At 44.4% G+C, this 17813-nt stretch overlaps 1 protein-coding gene across 1 annotated transcript in view; it reads right to left on the bottom strand.

Annotated features, from left to right (window-relative positions):
• LOC112072467 (la-related protein 1-like) overlaps positions 1–17813 on the bottom strand; it is a 56057-nt gene that overhangs the window by 12182 nt on the left and 26062 nt on the right. The window contains 13 exon segments of the mRNA XM_024139879.1: positions 3890–4034; positions 4455–4612; positions 4836–4942; positions 6254–6459; positions 6846–6969; positions 8351–8764; positions 9533–9717; positions 10554–10731; positions 11162–11306; positions 13386–13488; positions 13491–13550; positions 14447–14599; positions 16999–17133. Coding sequence (XP_023995647.1) covers positions 3890–4034; positions 4455–4612; positions 4836–4942; positions 6254–6459; positions 6846–6969; positions 8351–8764; positions 9533–9717; positions 10554–10731; positions 11162–11306; positions 13386–13488; positions 13491–13550; positions 14447–14599; positions 16999–17133 — 2113 coding nt within the window.

Here is a 17813-nt window from a genome sequence, read left to right as displayed (position 1 = left end):
GACTCAATCATGGACACTGACAGTTGTGGCTGCTTTGTGTGATGTATTGTTGTTGTCTGTGCCAAATAAGTTTTGTACCATGTTGTTTGTTGTCATGTTTGTGTTTGCTGCATGTTGTTGTCATGTTGTGTTTTGCTGTGTTCCATGTTGTTGTGCTCATGTTGTGTTGTGCTGCCATGTGTCATCGATGTTGTTGTCATGTTGTGTTGCTGCATAGTCCGAATGTTGTTGTTGTTTCCCCATGTTGTGTTGCTAATTGTTCGCTGATCTTGTTGTTTATGTTGTCAATTTACCATGTTGTTGTTATGGTTGTCTACATGCTGTTGTTATTGTTGTTTGCCTACCGATGTTGTCATGTTGTGTTGCTACACATGTTGTTGTGTATGTTGTTGTGTTGCCATACCAAGTTGTTGTTTACTGTTGGTTGTGTTCTACCATGTTGGTTAGTTATGTTTGTTTGTTGCTACCATGTTGTTACTGTTTGTTTGCTATACCATGTTCTTGTTGTTATGTTGTGTCTGCTTGCTTGCTTATGTTGTTGCTCTTAGGTTTTCTATGTTAGTGTTGTCTCTTGTCGTGGTGTGTTCTGTCACAACTATCCATTACACACAGTCAAAAGTTTTTAGAACACCTACTCATTCAAGGGGTTTTCTATATTTTTACTACATTGTAAATAATAGTGAAGACATCAAAACTATGAAAATAACACATAACGGAATCATGTAGTAACCAAAAAAAAAGGTTAAAAAAAAAAAATATATATATTTTATATTTGAGATTTCTTCAATATAGCCACCCTTTGCCTTGATGACAGCTTGCACACACTTGGCATTCTCTCAACCAGCTTCATGAGGTAGTCACCTGGAATGCATTTTAATTAACAGGTGTGCCTTGTTAAAAGTTAATTTGTGGAATGTATTTCCTTCTTAGTGGCATTTTGAGCTAACAGTTGTGTTGTGACAAGGTAGGGTGGTAATAACAGAAGATAGCCCTATTTGGTAAAATACCAAGTCCATATTATGGCAAGAACAGCTCAAATAAGCAAAGAGAAATGACAGTCCATCATTACTTTAAGACTGAAGGGTCAGTATAAAAACGGAAAATATCAAGAACTTTGAAAGTTTCTTCAAGTGCAGTCGAAAAAACCAAGCGCTATGATGAAACTGGCTCTCATGAGGACCTCCACAGGAAAGGAAGACCAGAGTTTACCTCTGCTGCAGAGGACAAGTTCATTAGAGTTACCAGCCTCAGAAATTGCAGGCCAAATAAATGCTTGAGAGTTCAAGTCACAGACATCTCAACATCACTGTTCACAGGAGACTGCGTGAACTAGGCATTCATGGTCGAATTGCTGTAAAGAATCCACTACTAAAAAACCCAATCATAAGAAGAGAACTTGCTTGGCCAAGAAACACGAACAATGGACATTAGACTGCTGGAAATCTGTCCTTTGTCTGGAGTCCAAATGTGAGATTTTTGGTTCAACCGCCGTGCTTTGTGAGATACGCGGTGTGGGTGAACGAATGATCTCCGTATGTGTGTTTTCCCAACGTAAAGCATGGAGAAGAGGTGTTATGGTGTGGGGGTGACACTGTCTGTTGATTTATTTAGAATTCAAGGGCACATTTAACCAGCATGGCTACACAGCATTCTGCAGCGATCACCTTCCATCTGGTTTGGGCTTAGCGTGCAGTCGAAAAAAACCAAGCGCTATGATGAAACTGGCTCTCATGAGGACCTCCACAGGAAAGGAAGACCCAGAGTTACCTCTGCTGCAGAGGACAAGTTCATTAGAGTTACCAGCCTCAGAAATTGCAGGCCAAATAAATGCTTGAGAGTTCAAGTCACAGACATCTCAACATCAACTGTTCACAGGAGACTGCGTGAATCAGGCMTTCATGGTCGAATTGCTGTAAAGAATCCACTACTAAAAAACACCAAATCATAAGAAGAGACTTGCTTGGGCCAAGAAACACGAACAATGGACATTAGACTGCTGGAAATCTGTCCTTTGGTCTGGAGTCCAAATGTGAGATTTTTGGTTCCAACCGCCGTGTCTTTGTGAGACGCGGTGTGGGTGAACGAATGATCTCCGTATGTGTGTTTCCCAACGTAAAGCATGGAGAAAGAGGTGTTATGGTGTGGGGGTGACACTGTCTGTGATTTATTTAGAATTCAAGGCACATTTAACCAGCATGGCTACCACAGCATTCTGCAGCGATACACCTTTCCATCTGGTTTGGGCTTAGCATTTGTTTTTCAACAGGACAATGACCCAACACACCTACAGGCTGTGTAAGGGCTATTTGACCAATAAGGAGAGTGATGGAGTGCTGTATCAGATGACCTTTGCCACCACAATCACCCGACCTCAACCAAATCGAGATGGTTTGGGATGAGTTAGACCGCAGAGTGAAGGAAAAGCAGCCAACAAGTGCTCAGCATATTTGTGAACTCCTTCAAGACTGTTGGAAAAGCATTCCAGGTAAAGCTGGTTGAGAGAATGCCAAGAGCGTGCAAAGGGTGGCTACTTTGAAGAAAAACAAATGAAAATATTTGATTAACACTTTTTGGGTTACTACATGAATCCATGTGTTATTTCATAGTTTTGATGTCTACACTATTATTATAAAATGTAGAAAATAGTAAAAATAAAGAAAACCCCTTGAATGAGTAGGTGTTCTAAAACTTTTGACCGGTAGTGTATACATTTATATTTTTAATCCCAGGCCCCCGTCCCCGCAGGAGGCCTTTTGCCTTTTGGTAGGCCATCATTGTCAATAACAATTTGTTCTTAACTGACTTAACTAGTTAAATAAAGGTAAAATTAAGGTTAAATAAAAAATATTACTGGTTGTGCATTAGGCAAGGTGCTGGTATAAAAAAATTATAAAACAAAAAGTGCATTTTCAAAGACAGACTTGAAAGCCAGAACAATGATCATTGCAAAAAAACAAAAAAAAACAGGTTCAACTATTTTGATACAATAATTAAATTGTTAGTGTGTCTTGTTATTGTTATGGAAGGTTTATATTTAGCCTAGGTATACTTTTACAAGCCTTTTTACTTTAAATTGTGCAACAAAGCTAATTTAGAGAACATTTATTTTWAAATGTAGATATATCGTGACTGGCCCATAAGTAAAACACTATACAATCAAGGTAACCTTGATTTACACCCCCCCCCCCTCATGAAGATCCGATTCACATTACGTTCATGTGTTATTTTACGCACACATTTTCTACATAGTTGCTGCTCAACCCCTCCCCCCCACTTCTCTCTACTTATCCTCTTCTGAACCATAATGATGTAGCCGATGTCTCTGCCTCGTATTTATGAACGGCAGAATTAAAAACACTGCAGCTATTTGATCGAACATACCAAAAGTCAACCTACCCCCCCGCATCGACCAACCTTCCCCACATTCCCCCGGTGGGCGTCGACCAACCCCCCCCCCCCGGTAGGCGTCAACCTTCTGTCTGTTGTAACTAAGGATAATGCAGTAGCACAAACAGGGTGAGGTTCTACACAAACAACCTGCATTTTAACCACACGTGTACATTTGTGACGCTGTAATCTTTATATAGTTATGCTGCCATATCGTAGCCTGAGTTGCTGAAAAAGACCACTTCTACTTTTGACTGACTGCCCCCCCTGCTTAGTCAATGTTTGAAATGGTGAAAACAGAACAATCGATCGCTATTTAAACTGCCCGTCTGTGTCGCTACCTAGAGTACACTGCACACATGAGCAGACCCTCTCAAACCTTTCGCCGTCGGGAAGAAAGGTCGAGGAAAAGTCGGATCCGCGGCCACTCCATACAATTAAATATCTATGTATAATCTGTAGATGGATGAGTATTAAGCAAATAATGAAAGGAAACATTTACCTGTATCCCTCCTTGCCGTCCTCCACCACCAGCTGTCTGAACTCCTCATACATCTTCCTGTTGAAGTGATCCCTTAGGAAGAACGACCAGAAACGGAACAGCGTGTTCATCTCCTGGGATTGGCCGATGCCCAACCGCTTGCGCTCTGTGATTGGTGGAGTAGAGGGGTGAAAGGTCAGACACTATGGCTGTGCTGTGGGCTGTGTTCTAAATGCCAACTTATTCCCCATATTTTCAAAAAGTAGTGCACTATGTAGGGAACATGTTGCTATTTGGGATGTAGACCTGTGTATCAAAGTAAGCCACTGCAATTTATATTTATATGCTGTGTTTCTCATCATTTATACACAWGTGTAATGTGAAATGTGTGTGACAACCTGACTTTGTCACAGTCTAGAAAGTCAAACGTTTCTGAATGGAAGATAGTGAGCAATAGAAGCCGTATATGAAATGGTAAAGGTGCCACGCCTGTACTGGTTAAGTGTGTGAATGAGTGATGAACCATCTCTCTCTGTGTGTGTGTGTGTGTGTTCAGGGGGGAAAAAATATGGGTATCTATGAGTACCGTTTAGGCAGCGCCGACGGTATTTGTGGTAAACATGTTGAGTGAAGCCGTTCTCCTTGAGCAGTTCGTGGGAGGGATGCTGGAACTTGGGGAGCGACTGGGGGGTGCAGCCAATTCCCCCCAATGCAGGGGTACCCTCTGAGGGGCTGGCGTTGGAGCTGGAGAGAAGGGGACGAGTCATTAAATACACAAACATCAACAATAAATTAAACCTGAAATGAACATAGAAGTAGATTTACCAATGTGTAAACCACTCAATAACTTCAACAATTGTTATTGTGGTGAAATGTTCTAATTATGACATAAGATAAAGCCTTTTGTAGGTAAAATAAACAAGTGTACACGTTCGCAAATCACCACAGGAGAGGAGACTTGTCTCACCTGACRGAGGCAGTGCGGGACCGGTGTTCTCGTGAGTCCATCACCCAGCCAACGTGGCACTCCATGGGGGGGTTAGAGCTGTGTCTGGTCTTCCTTTTTCTGGGGGTCTGGAGAGAGAAGGGGGAGAGGGATCGAGAGAGAGAGAGGACAGTTAACTACACCAAGAGAACGACAGAATTCAAGACACCCACACCCAAAACCAGCCCTAGTCACCAGTTTGAAGTGAAAGACACTTTACAAATCATATGTATAAACAGATGCGCAGTATAAGTCTGATAGCATCTATATGTACATTGCTRYGGAAAAGTATTTRCCCCCTTTTCTGAWTATATTACAGGAAGCATTTGGTTGCAGTCATTGCAGCTAAACATGGCACAACCATCTATCGAGTGGAAAGGGGGCAATTMATTTTTCCACACGGGGGAATTGTGTGTTACATAACTTTGTTTCTGAAATATGTAATTGTTGTGTTATTTGTTCACTCAGGTTTCCTTTATTTAATATTAGSTTTTGGTTGTAGATCTGATAACATTCTGTATCAAAAATATGCAAAAGTTGCAAAAATTTGAAAAGGGGCAAATACTTTTCATGGCAACTTACTCCCTGGGAGATCTAACAGGCTGTTCCCGGGAGATTAACAGGCGTTCCCTGGGGAGATCTAACAGGCTGCTCCCCTGGGAGGTCTAACAGGCTGTTCCCTGGGAGGTCTAACAGGCGGTTCCCTGGGAGGTCTAACAGGGTTCCTGGAGTCTACAGGCGGTTTCCCTGGGAGGTCTAACAGGCGGTTCCCTGGGAGGTCTAACAGCGGTTCCCTGGGAGTTAACAGGCGGTTCCCTGGGAGGTCTAACAGCGGCTCCCTTGGGAGGTCTAAACAGGCGGCTCCCTGGGAGATCTAGTCACAGGCGGCTCCCTGGGAGATCTAACAGCGCTCCCTGGGAGAATATGCATACAGATGTTCACTCGGTAGCTTCAGGAGACCTGAGTCTAAACAGGGCTGTTCCCTGGGAGATCTAAACACGGTACTGTTCCTGAGCATGTCTAACAGGCTGTTCCTGGGAGATCTAACAGGCTGTTCCCTGGGAGATCTAACAGGCTGTTCCCGGGAGATCAAACAGGCTGTTCCCTGGAGATCTAACAGGCTGTTCCCTGGGAGTCTAACAGGCTGTTCCCTGGAGGTCTAACAGGCTGGTTCCCTGGGAGTGTCTAACAGGCTGTTCCCTGGAGGTCTAACAGGCTGTTCCCTGGGAGGTCTAAACAGGCTGCTCCCTAGGAAGATCTAAACAGGCCTGTTCCCTGGGAGATCTAACAGGCTGCTCCCTAGGATATCTAACAGGCTGTTCCCTAGGAGATCTAACAGGCTGTTCCCTAGGAGATCTAACATGAGTTGAAGCTAAATGGCAGAAACTCTTATTTGTTACCATGGCGTCGACAGGCCGGCTCTCCTTCACCACAGGGTAGAAGCGGGGCGTCATGGGCGGGTCCTTCCGGTGCGGGGTGCGAGGCGTGCGGGGTGTCCGGGCACTGCGGTAGTTGGGTGAGTCAGGCACAGTAGTCGGGAGGGAGCGTGCTATTGTGGAAGGCTCAGGGGCACCGAACAGTTTGTTCGCCAAGGCGTCTACAGGAACTGARAGATGCGAGAGAGTCATGAGTGATATCTGGAATACAGTTATGGGTCATTTTAGTATCACAGCTATATAAAGGATATGCACATGAGTAAGACAGGTATCTTGTGGAGGTATTGCTATAGTTTCCAAGCTTTTCAGTGTGTGTTGCAAAAGCCATAGAACCACTTCCAACTCATTATTCTGCTCTATGGTGTCATTTCCTGTTGGTTCAGTTGAGTGGTTGAGCTTGGCACTGGATAGGCCACAGCTGTGTAACCCCTGTTTTATTGAGAGGTCTGCGTCTTGTCGGTGCGCACGCGCCCATCCGTGTCTGCCCCGTTTGTGTGTGTGTAGTCCGTGTCTGCCTCGTGTGTGTGTGTGTGTGTGTGTAGTCCGTGGTACTCACTCTGCTGGGGCTTGGGGGGTCCCGGGGGTACTTCCTGGTTGGGGTCGACAGGGGGCTCTGGGGTCAGACAGTCAAACTCCTCTCGGCTGATCAGGTGAACCTTCTTGAAGTTCTCCACCTCTTGCTGCAGAGACAACATGGCAGAGAGCCTCAGTGAGACAGTGGTCAAACTTAAGTGGGCTGGTTTGTTTCCCCAGAAAGGTAGATTTAAGCCCAGTCCTAGAATAAAAATGTGAGATTCTCCATTGAACGTGCTTTTTAGTCCAGGACTAGCAGTTATGTGTCCAGGCGATGATCATTCAAAAAGCCAAACATTTGACCATGCCTCATTTCATGTCCAAAACATTTTGTTGTTTTTCTCAAGAGCCAAAACAATAAAAGCCGGAGGAAATAGTTAATGGTCTGTCATCAGCAATGATCTATGTAGCCTAATGTACCTTCTAATGGTTTGGTGATGGTTGGACACACACGCCAACAGGGCATGGTGACCAAGAAACTACAAGGCTACATTACAGCCTTCAATCTAACTGCCATTTCATCCCAGTCCATTTCAAACTGGCCTGGATGGTCAACGGTAACGATCTCTAAAACACAACACAGAATCATCAACTTTCCTCTAAGACAAAACTGGTAGAAAAATAGCAAAAACAACAACGACTAAACTGTAATTCTACACTGCGTCCTAAATGGCAAGATATTTCCCATATAGAGCACTGCTTTGACCAGGGCCCATAGGACTCTGGTCAAAAGCAGTGCACCAAAAATGAGGAAACGGGTGCCATTTTGAAACAACACTTACATTTCCAGCCCCAGCCATCGCGAAGTCTAGCGAAGTTACCTCTGAAGACATTTGAAGAGCCATTTTYCCCCCCCTGTAACCCACTTTACAGAGCCCTTAGCTAAGCGGAGGCAGCCTAGTTAGGGTTTATTTATAAACAAGGGAACTCTTTTTCCACACACCACTGGATTGGGGGGGCACGTGAACGACACAAAGAGCCCTGTCACAATGAGAGCAGGGACAACAAACACACATTCAAAATACGACCATCCTGTGGCCCGCCACATCCAGAAACAGACACCACGCGTGTGATAAGGCCTTGGACAGAAACGTCCACACTGCAGCCAGAATAGACACCTGGAACTTTTCAGAATAGCCCACTTAAGTTATATATCAGTGGTACAGAAACGATGTTCATAACAGTTTGTTTGTTATCGTTTATTATTGTAGAAATAGTTTCTGGGCCTGGTGGAAGCTTGGTAACATGCCTAATTTAACTAGAGATATGGAATTGGCTAGGCTATTCCCTAAATAGTTAGTTAGGGGGRAAAATTCTGCTATTCACCACATTCCCATCGGCAACACTCGTAAAAACAAATTGAAAACAAACAAATACTAATCCCTGTGGGTTTAACTCGACTTTCCTTTCTTTCATGACTGTATCTATTCTAGTTAAGAGTGCTTGCTACCCGACTACGGAGTCGACGTCTCAGTGAAAGGGACTGACCTTGATGGTGGCGTACTCGGGTTCGTAGTTGTCATCCCAAAGATCCGCTTCGTAGTAGTACAGGCCGTCGTTGATCACCTTCACCAGCTCGTTGGTCAGCTTAGAGCGTGACGTGTGGTGGCCTGTGCGGTCGCCACCCGGATGCTTACGTAGGTAGGGCGGCGTCTGAGTCACGATGAGGATTTTGTTAACGTCGTTGTCGGCGATTTCGCAGTCCGAGTCGTCGTCGGACCAGTCGGTGAAGGTGTTCCGKCGACCATCGATCTGCTCCATCTCCTCGTCAAACATGAAGTCCAGCTCCTCGGGCTCGTCCTGCTCCTCCTTGGCTCCCGTGGCTGAGGCCTGGGCTGGGGAGGCCGAGGGGATCGGGCTGGGTCCTGGCTGAGGCACCGGGGAGACAGCCTCTTCCTTCTGCTGCAACGAGGGGGTCTACCATCAGTTAACGCCCAGGGAGGAGGGAGGGAGGTATGGATGGATGACAAAGGGGGAGAGGGAGACAAGTGGAGAGAGGGCAATGTAGAGGTATGGACATACCCCCAAATGGCACCCTATTCCCTATGTAGTGCACTACTTTTGACTAAGGATCTGGTCCAAAGTAGTGCACTAAATAGGGAATAGGGTGCCATTTGGGATGCTGATATTAGGTCATGAAATTGGTTGTAAGTGTCTTGAAGGAAGCCTTTATAACCAATGGGTTTTGTAGCAAGCATCATGTTGCAAGGATTGGGTTTTGTTGCAAGCATGACGATGCAACATTGCCCTGATATCCATATAAGCGAATGGGGGGGGGAATAAATGTAGACTACATTAGGAATATTACACATTCTGTCATATCGTTTTGACAATTTCGCAATATTATTTTTTGCGCTAGTTRGCTTTACCTGCACCAAAACTCCAGTATTTTTCCTTCATAGCTTGTCCTCCATCTTGTTTTTTAAATAGGGAGACAACTCTGTTTTTCAGCACTTCTATTTMATTGACTGATCAAAACTARTTTTCTCATGACTCTCGTCCCTCTGCAGCAGACATATGGTGAGCAACAACAAATCGCAATAAAATCAGTGTTGAAATCGCAACACACATAGAATTGTGAGAATTGCAATATATAATCATATCGGCACCCAAATATGGCGATAATATCGTATTGTGAGATTAGAATCCCCCTTCCGTCCCTCTCCTCACCTTGGGTCGGGCCGGGGAGGGCCTGGGCCTCTTTTTCACCTCGATCCAGGACTCAGAGTCCAGGTCGGGGAGACTTGCCGACAGGCCCTTGGACATGCTCTTCAGGTTGGACACGTCCTGCTCCACCTTGGGCTGCTTGGAGGTCCTGGTCGAGCCCCTGGCGGGCGTGGAGGACCGGGGAGACCCTGGAGCAGATTATGTCGATTAGATTGACTAGAGGTGATACCTAGTCTAGACAAGCCTACAGGATTTACCATGTGGACAGACAGGTGATCCCTACACAAGCCTACAGGATGTACCATGTGGACAGACAGGTGATCCCTAGTGTAGACAAGCCTACAGGAWGTACAAGGTGGACAGACAGGTGATCATTAGACAAGCCTACAGATGTGCAAGGTGGACAGACAGACAGACAAGCCTACAGATGTACAAGGTGGACAGACAGGTGAGTGAGCTCACCAGATAAGCAACCCAATGGACTAAATCAGCTGTGCCTAATCAGGGTCTACTTGACACAGCAAGAGAGCCCTTGACTGAATCAGAATGAGTCCACCTCACAGTATCACACTGTATACCCCCACCCTTAAAAAATAATATATAATAAAACAAACTCAGGTGTCTAGGCTGGGCCCAAAACTGAGCCAACATGGGAGGCGTTTAGCCTTTACCGGGGTGTTGTAATGCTATAAGTGGATAGTGAGACACTAGCAAGTATACGGTGACTGTGGCTGGCTAGACAGCTGAGTATAGCCATCTGCTTATATAGCAACTCTGTATGGCCAAGTGTACAACCGTCTGTTTTCACAGTGAATACATGGACAGACAGACAGGTACATACATACACAGGTCTGTTCGATAGGATTCTAAATACACACTCTGTTAAAGTGCATGTGGCTGACTGGATGGATCAATATATATAATATATATAATATATATAATATTTTGAGTAGCTAAACGGGATAGTCACAGACAGAACGAGTGGGTATCTGTTCTACAGTTGGAGGGGTGTAGCTGCTATTACCTGTCTGCTCAGCGGGCGTCTGCCGGGGCACGAACTCTGGGCAGTGGATGAGCTGGGTCAGATCGACTTGGTTGTGGTCCGGTCCCATGGAAAGACCCGGTAGAGGCCACTTCTCGGGTTCCACCTTTCGGCGGATCTTCATTTCAATAATCTCCACCTCTTTGCTACCCTTTAAAGACTAAGGGTAGATTTAAGAGTGTTCAGGGTAGGAAACACAATGAAATAGTATCTACCCATCTATCGTATACGCATGTGTGTTTTGTGTGTTTTTATTTTTTTACAAAAACCACACGAGGGCAGGATTGGACCCCTTTGCTGACCGAATCAGGCACCCTGTCTGAATGTTCGACATCCCTGATCTAGATTATTCTCAGTGCCTGGCAAGTTGGAACCACATTYCTGCATTACATTCAAACACTTCTAAAAACTTAAGAGGGAAAGAAACTACTGCAGAGTGTTTTTTTGTTGAGAAGTCAAAACTCGATGAAAAAGCCTTGAATTATCTACAAATTCTAAAAACTGATGAGTTCTGAAGGTAGAGAGACGTATCTATTTCTAGAGCCATCCGCCATCTTGCTAGAAACAGCTAAGAAGGGGAACGTACGTACCTCTATGATGAGGTTGACGTCGGTGGTGAGGGCCTGCACCCTGTGGAAGCTAGCGACCAGGCCAAGAGACAGGAAGCCTTCCTGATCCATCTTCCTACGCAGGAAGAAGTCCCGCTCCAGGTTGTCAAGGCTGAAGTAATACTCACTACGGAGAAAATGCAGGAAGTCAACAAAATCAGTCTTCCTAGAATCACAATGCCTTTATTATGAAGACATGCTCAATAGAACAAAATCTGAAGAATGTTTTTGTTGTTGGCAAAGCCCTCGTCAGGGAGTACAATGATACAATGGGGAAAGTGTTGAGACTAAATATTTGGCTATGTTCTCAGCTTCGTTTTGGASTGAAAATAACTGGAATTTCAACTACAATCCGTTGTATTGAAGATGGAATTTGATCATGGAAATTATAGGCCGCCTATGTACACCTAAATTCAGATTCCATGTTATATTCTTGGGCCACCCATATGACAAAGTATACACGCATGAATGCCAATCCTTTTGGTTGAAAGTGTCTGCTAAAACAGCATAGGTTATTTACATTATTTCAACCCTGAAAATAACAATGACCAACGGCAGAGTAGATCTAAAGCGCCGTAACGCAACGCAGTAGTTCTAAAGCGCCGTAACCAACGGCAGTGTTCTAAAGCGCCGTAACCAACGGCAGTGGTGTCTAAAGCGCCGTAACCAACGGCAGTGGTTCTAAAGCGCCGTAACAACGGCAGTAGGTTCTAAAGCGCCGTAACCAACGGCAGTAGTTCTAAAGCGCCGTAAACCAACGGCAGTAGTGTAAAGCGCCGTAACCAACGGCAGTAGTTCTAAAGCGCCGTAACCAACGGCAGTAGTTCTAAAGCGCCGTAACCAACGGCAGTAGTTCTAAAGCGCCGTAACCAACGGCAGTAGTTTCTAAAGCGCCGTAACCAACGGCAGTAGTTCTAAAGCGCCGTAACCAACGGCAGTAGTTCTAAAGCGCCGTAACCAACGGCAGTAGTTCTAAAGCGCCGTAACAACGGCAGTAGTTCTAAAGCGCCGTAACCAACGGCAGTAGTTCTAAAGCGCCGTAACCAACGCAGTAGTTCTAAAGCGCCGTAACCAACGGCAGTAGTTCTAAAGCGCCGTAACCAACGCAGTAGTTCTAAAGCGCCGTAACCAACGCAGGTAGTTCTAAAGCGCCGTAACAACGGTCATAGGTTCTAAAGCGCCGTAACCAACGGCAGTATTCTAAAGCATAGTAACCGTGAGTAACCAACGGCAGTATTCTTAACAGCGTTGTAACCAACGCAGTAATTCTAAAGCATAGTAACCGTAGTAACCAACGGCAGTAGTTCTAAAGCGTTGTAACCAACGGCAGTAATTCTAAAGCATAGTAACCGTAGTAACCAACGGCAGTAGTTCTAAAGCGTAGTAACTGTAGTAACCAACGACAATAGTCTAAAGCGCCTAAACCAACGGCAGTAGTTCTAAAGCGCAGTAACCAACGGCAGTAATTCTAAAGCATAGTAACCGTAGTAACCAACGACAGTAGTTCTAAAGCGCAGTAACCAACGGCAGTAGTTCTAAAGCGTAGTAACCGTAGTAACCAACGGCAGTAGTTCTAAAGCGTAGTAACTGTAGTAACCAACGACAATAGTTCTAAAGCGCCGTAACCAACGGCAGTAGTTCTAAAGCGTAGTAACCGTAGTAACAACGCAGTAGTTCTAAAGCGTAGTAACCGTAGTAACCAACGGCAGGTAGTTCTAAAGCGTAGTAACCGTAGTCACGAGTACGTTACGTAAACCAAGCACAGATAGTTCTAAAGCGTTGTAACCAACGCAGTAGTTCTAAAGCGTAGTAACCGTAAGTAACCAACGGCAGTAGTTCTAAAGCGTTGTAACCAACGGCAGTAGTTCTAAAGGCGTATAACTGTAGTAACCAACGACAATAGTTCTAAAGCGCCGTAACCAACGGCAGTAGTTCTAAAGCGTAGTAACGTAGTAACCAACGGCAGTAGTTCTAAAGCGTAGTAACCGTAGTAACCAACGGCAGTTTCTAAAGCGTAGTAACCCACGGGCAGTAGTTCTAAAGCGTTGTAACCAACGGCAGTAGTTCTAAAGCGTAGTAACCGTAGTAACCAACGGCGCAGTAGTTCTAAAGCGCAGTAACCAACGCGCAGTAGTTCTAAAGCGTAGTAACCGTAGTAACCAACGGCAGTAGTTCTAAAGCATAGTAACCAAACGGCAGTACTCACATCTGCCTCTTGATGTAGTCCTTGAGCAGTCCTGGTCTACGGAGTACAGGTTCGTTGCTGCTCATGTTGTCATAGTAGTAGGTCACTGGAGCGCCAAACTCTCGCGCGTGTAGGCGCCGTCCTTCCCGTCGTAGGCCTTGTAGCCGTAATGGTAGTCATAGTGACCTGGCAGGAGACAAGGCAGTAGTCAACCATTACTGGGCGGCTGTCACATACCTACTAAAATAAACAAAGCTACAGCAGAGACAATTTGCAGCACAGCTGTTGAGCCTAGGAAGGCGTGCGAATACACTCTAAAAATCAGAGCAAGCTGACAGAGCTAAGAGTAAATATTCATCTAAAGATCAGCAAAGAGAGAGAGAATTTAAATATTGGCTTCCTGTCAGGAAAACATTCTTAGTTGCTGAACGGTGTTGTTCCTGTGGGAGGGGGGGGGGGGATAAAACTCCAAACAGGGGGATCTCGGCCTAGTAAGAAGGAGAAGAACGGCAGGTTTCATAATGACAGTGGGTGGGTCAGGTGGAAGGAGTGTGTTAACTTTGCTCTACTTCCCTTGTTCCTCCCACTTTCCCTCAAACGAAAGGGGGGGGGGGGCAGTGTTTCCTGTGGCGAAGCCAGAGGGGAGAGACTGGTGCTAGAACCAGCAGGCCCAGGCTCCCTGCCTCCACCCGTGGCAACTGAGGGATCACAGGGTCGCCTAGTACTACCACACTCCGGTTGTTATGAAATAGTTTTTACTGTATCCTTAGTGGGGCCAGATCAGGGTTACATCGGACAAAGGCAAAGCCATGAGCACAGCCACACAAGAGAGAGAGAGAGAGCGCGAGAGAGAGAGAGCCTTGGAACCACACAAATGAAAATAATTATGTATTTTAAGACTTCAGTACTAAAAACAGACCTGAAATGGAGTTTTAAATCTTTGCTAGTGTASTGTGTTACTTTCTACACACTACTCTCAATAAAATGCTATTAGGACATTGCTGTTCTTCAATCACTTAAGAGCGTGGCTCTCATCCAACTAGATACGATACCATATCTGTTCATTTACACAGAGAGCTTACCTCTGCTACCTCCTCTGCCTCGTCCCCGGCCCCTGCCTCTGCCACGACCACGCCCCCGGAACCCGGCACGGAAGGGAGCACCCTCACTCTTCACGCTGGACACCTCATCATGGTCCTCACGACATTCACGCTCGTACTTCCCGCTGTGCCAGTCTGAGAAAAAAAATATATGTAAAACTGTTAAGTTTATTTTAAAGTATCCCTATATATTTCTGTTATTACGGTGCCATCAGTCTGTTGTTAGTATGCCTGCGTGGGAGTGTCACTGGAGATGGACCTGACCTGAGTGCTATGGCAACCATGTACTGTGGACATACGGTTTAGTAAAACGTTGAACTGGAACCTAATCGTTGTGTCATTTTAAGTTAACAAAACACACAAAAATAAACTAAATTAAAATGTAAAATGTTGACCACTTTATAAAGATAAACTAAGCCTTGTTCCCGCAGAGTCAAATTATTATATATTACATATAGCATTTAGACCATTCAAATGTTAAATTATTGTTTAAACGGATGTCTCACTTCATACATAAAGAAGAAAGTTAAAATAAATATATTCATATGAATTTATATGAATTTACAAATCCCTTGCTAGGTACCAGATTAATTAAAGGGTACACCCTTTAAAAAAATATTTTCTCATTATTGTGTACTTAATGTGGACTTTCACCTATTAATTTTGGCTATTGTTCTGGCTTGGTGGTGCACATATAGCCGATAACCTGTTTTAGAGAAATGTAATCATCGAATATTGTAATCACTTTCATTGTGTGTTTATATGCCCCCTTCAGTTATCCTACGGTTCTGACTCGTACAGGGAGAACACTAAGAATGGCCCATGTTATGAATTCTGTCTCTGTACATTTAAAAAGTGCTATACAAATAGGTATATTGACGAATGTTACGTCCATCCTAGCTTGCTCATTAACGTCTTAATCGAAATTACAGATTGTCTCTTATCCGCTCATCGTCCCATTATTCCATAGTTTGTACATTATTTTTATTTTATTTTTTTATATAGCCCTTCGTACATCAGCTAATATCTCAAAGTGCTGTACAGAAACCCAGCCTAAAACCCCAAACAGCAAGCAATGCAGGTGTAGATTGTCAGCAGAAACTACATTTGTTTAAACAAGTCCGCCATATCAACTTGTTTTATTTTTTTTAAAGGCAGTAAATGAGGCTGWATKAACTGTTTCGCTKCCAGACAAGGCTCCRCTGATARCCAGGWGYAGYAGWGGTAAGGRTTCACTCCATGKTGCTGAAAAGAAAGCTCTGCTGTTGGGACAGYTTTATGTAGGCCCTAACARTTTGTGGGCACCGTTTGTCACCGTTATARTGCAATTAATGTATTGTTTAGTGTTGTGTAGTGGCTTTGCTGGCATTCACCCCAAATGTTGTATTTTCTTTTGCCCCATCAAGATTTATATGCTAAAATCATCACTGCACCTATCCATCCCCTATTGGCCCAGTCAGATTCAATGCACTACAGTGCCTTCAAGAAGTATTCACACCCCTTGACTTCACATTTTGTTGTGTTACAAAGTGAKAACAAAATAGAGTTAAGTGTGTGTTTTTTTACAGCAATCTAAACAAAACACTAAGGTCAACATAAAAAAAGAATTAAATACAACTACATAAAAACAATTTGGATTAGATAAGTATTCAACCCCCTGAGTCAATACATGTTAGAATCACCTTTGGCAACGATTACAGCTGTGAGTCTGTCTGTGTGTGTGTGTGTGCGTGTGCGTGTGTGTGTGTGTGTGTATATTTTTTTTACATTTATTTAACCTTTATTTAACTGGGACTGGACCACAACAAGGTCAAGTTCTCTCCTATCACAGCCATTTTAAAGTCACCATTGGCCTCAGTGAAATCCCTGAACGGTTTCCTTTGAAATTCACTGCTCGACTGAGAGACCTTACAGATAATTGTATGAGTGGGGTAACAGAGATGAGGTAGTCAATCAAAAATATCACATTAACCACATATTGCACACAGAATGAGTCTATGTAACTTATTGTGTGACTTGTTAAGCACATTTTGTACTCCTGAACTGATTTAGGCTCGCCGTAACAAAAGGGTTAAACACTTATGGACTAACAACATGTCAGCTTTTCATTTGTAGTTCATTTGTAAAATTAATGTCTAAAAACACAATTCCACTTGGGGTATTGTGTTTAGATCAATGCCCCCCCCCAAAAAAATATATAAATTTAATCTATATTAAATTCAGGCTGTAACAACACAGTGTAGAAAAAGTAAAGGGGTGTGAATATTTTCTGAAGGGAATACTGAACCTGGTCAAAAGTAGTGAATAGGGTGCTATAGTAGCGCACTATATAGGGAATAGGGTGCTATAGTAGCGCACTATACAGGGAATAGGGTGCTATAGTAGCGCGCTATATAGGGAATAGGGTGCTATAGTAGTGCACTATATAGGGAATAGGGTGCTATAGTAGTGCACTATATAGGGAATAGGGTGCCATATGGTACCCAACCAGGCAGACATAAGGGGTCAGGCTGTCGCTGGGTGATGTCAGTCACCTCGGAGGTCGTTCCTGTTGTTGGGGGGCATCCTGGGAACCTCGTTCTGACGGGTGTTGTTCCTGGATGCAGAGCGCTCTCTGGGCCCCTCTGACTTCACCTCCATCATCAGCGGCACCCACTTGTGCTTGTTCCCTACACACACACACACACACACACACACACACACACACGTTAGAACGGCACCTGTCTGTCACATTTACACAACACCAATAGTTTTGATTAGTGTCCGACCAAGTGTGAGATGCAGGCGGCCCGGGATAGTAGGAAACTAGTTGATGTTGCAGGGGRAAYGACAGAGCAGCACTCAACAAGCGCKYTGTAACTTCTCCTGGTAGGCCTATTAGGTCCTATAAGATTTCACAGCTGGAACTGTAAACCCTATTGAGAAATCTGATAAAAACACTGACATCTAAAATAAATACCTCACGTTTTACTCCGTCTTCTGCACAAATCCGTTTTGTAATTGCTGGAACAGTGAYGCCCATGTTTTTATTCAGCCAGAGGTGTAGTACCCTTTCTGGCCAGTTGGCGGTGTCAGTGCTCTGTTAGTGGAGTGTGCTCGAGGGCAGGAGACTAGAGCGAGCACCGTTGAACMGAAGTGATTCTCACCTACACCGTCAGCAGATAGGCACAGGGCCACGTCACTCTTGACAGTGCACTCTGGGAGAGTAAGAGTGACGTGGCCCTGTCTGCTGAAGGCGTCGGTGAGAGAATAACGAATCATATTTATTTCTCCAAATACATTTGCATGAACACGAATTTCACTCAGTGAAACGGTGCTGCAGAGTTAGAGACAATACACAAAAAAATAC

This window comes from Salvelinus sp. IW2-2015, unplaced genomic scaffold (assembly GCF_002910315.2).
Source record: "Salvelinus sp. IW2-2015 unplaced genomic scaffold, ASM291031v2 Un_scaffold1938, whole genome shotgun sequence".
Classification (NCBI taxonomy): domain Eukaryota; kingdom Metazoa; phylum Chordata; class Actinopteri; order Salmoniformes; family Salmonidae; genus Salvelinus; species Salvelinus sp. IW2-2015.
This window is presented reverse-complemented; position numbering and strand designations above follow the sequence as displayed.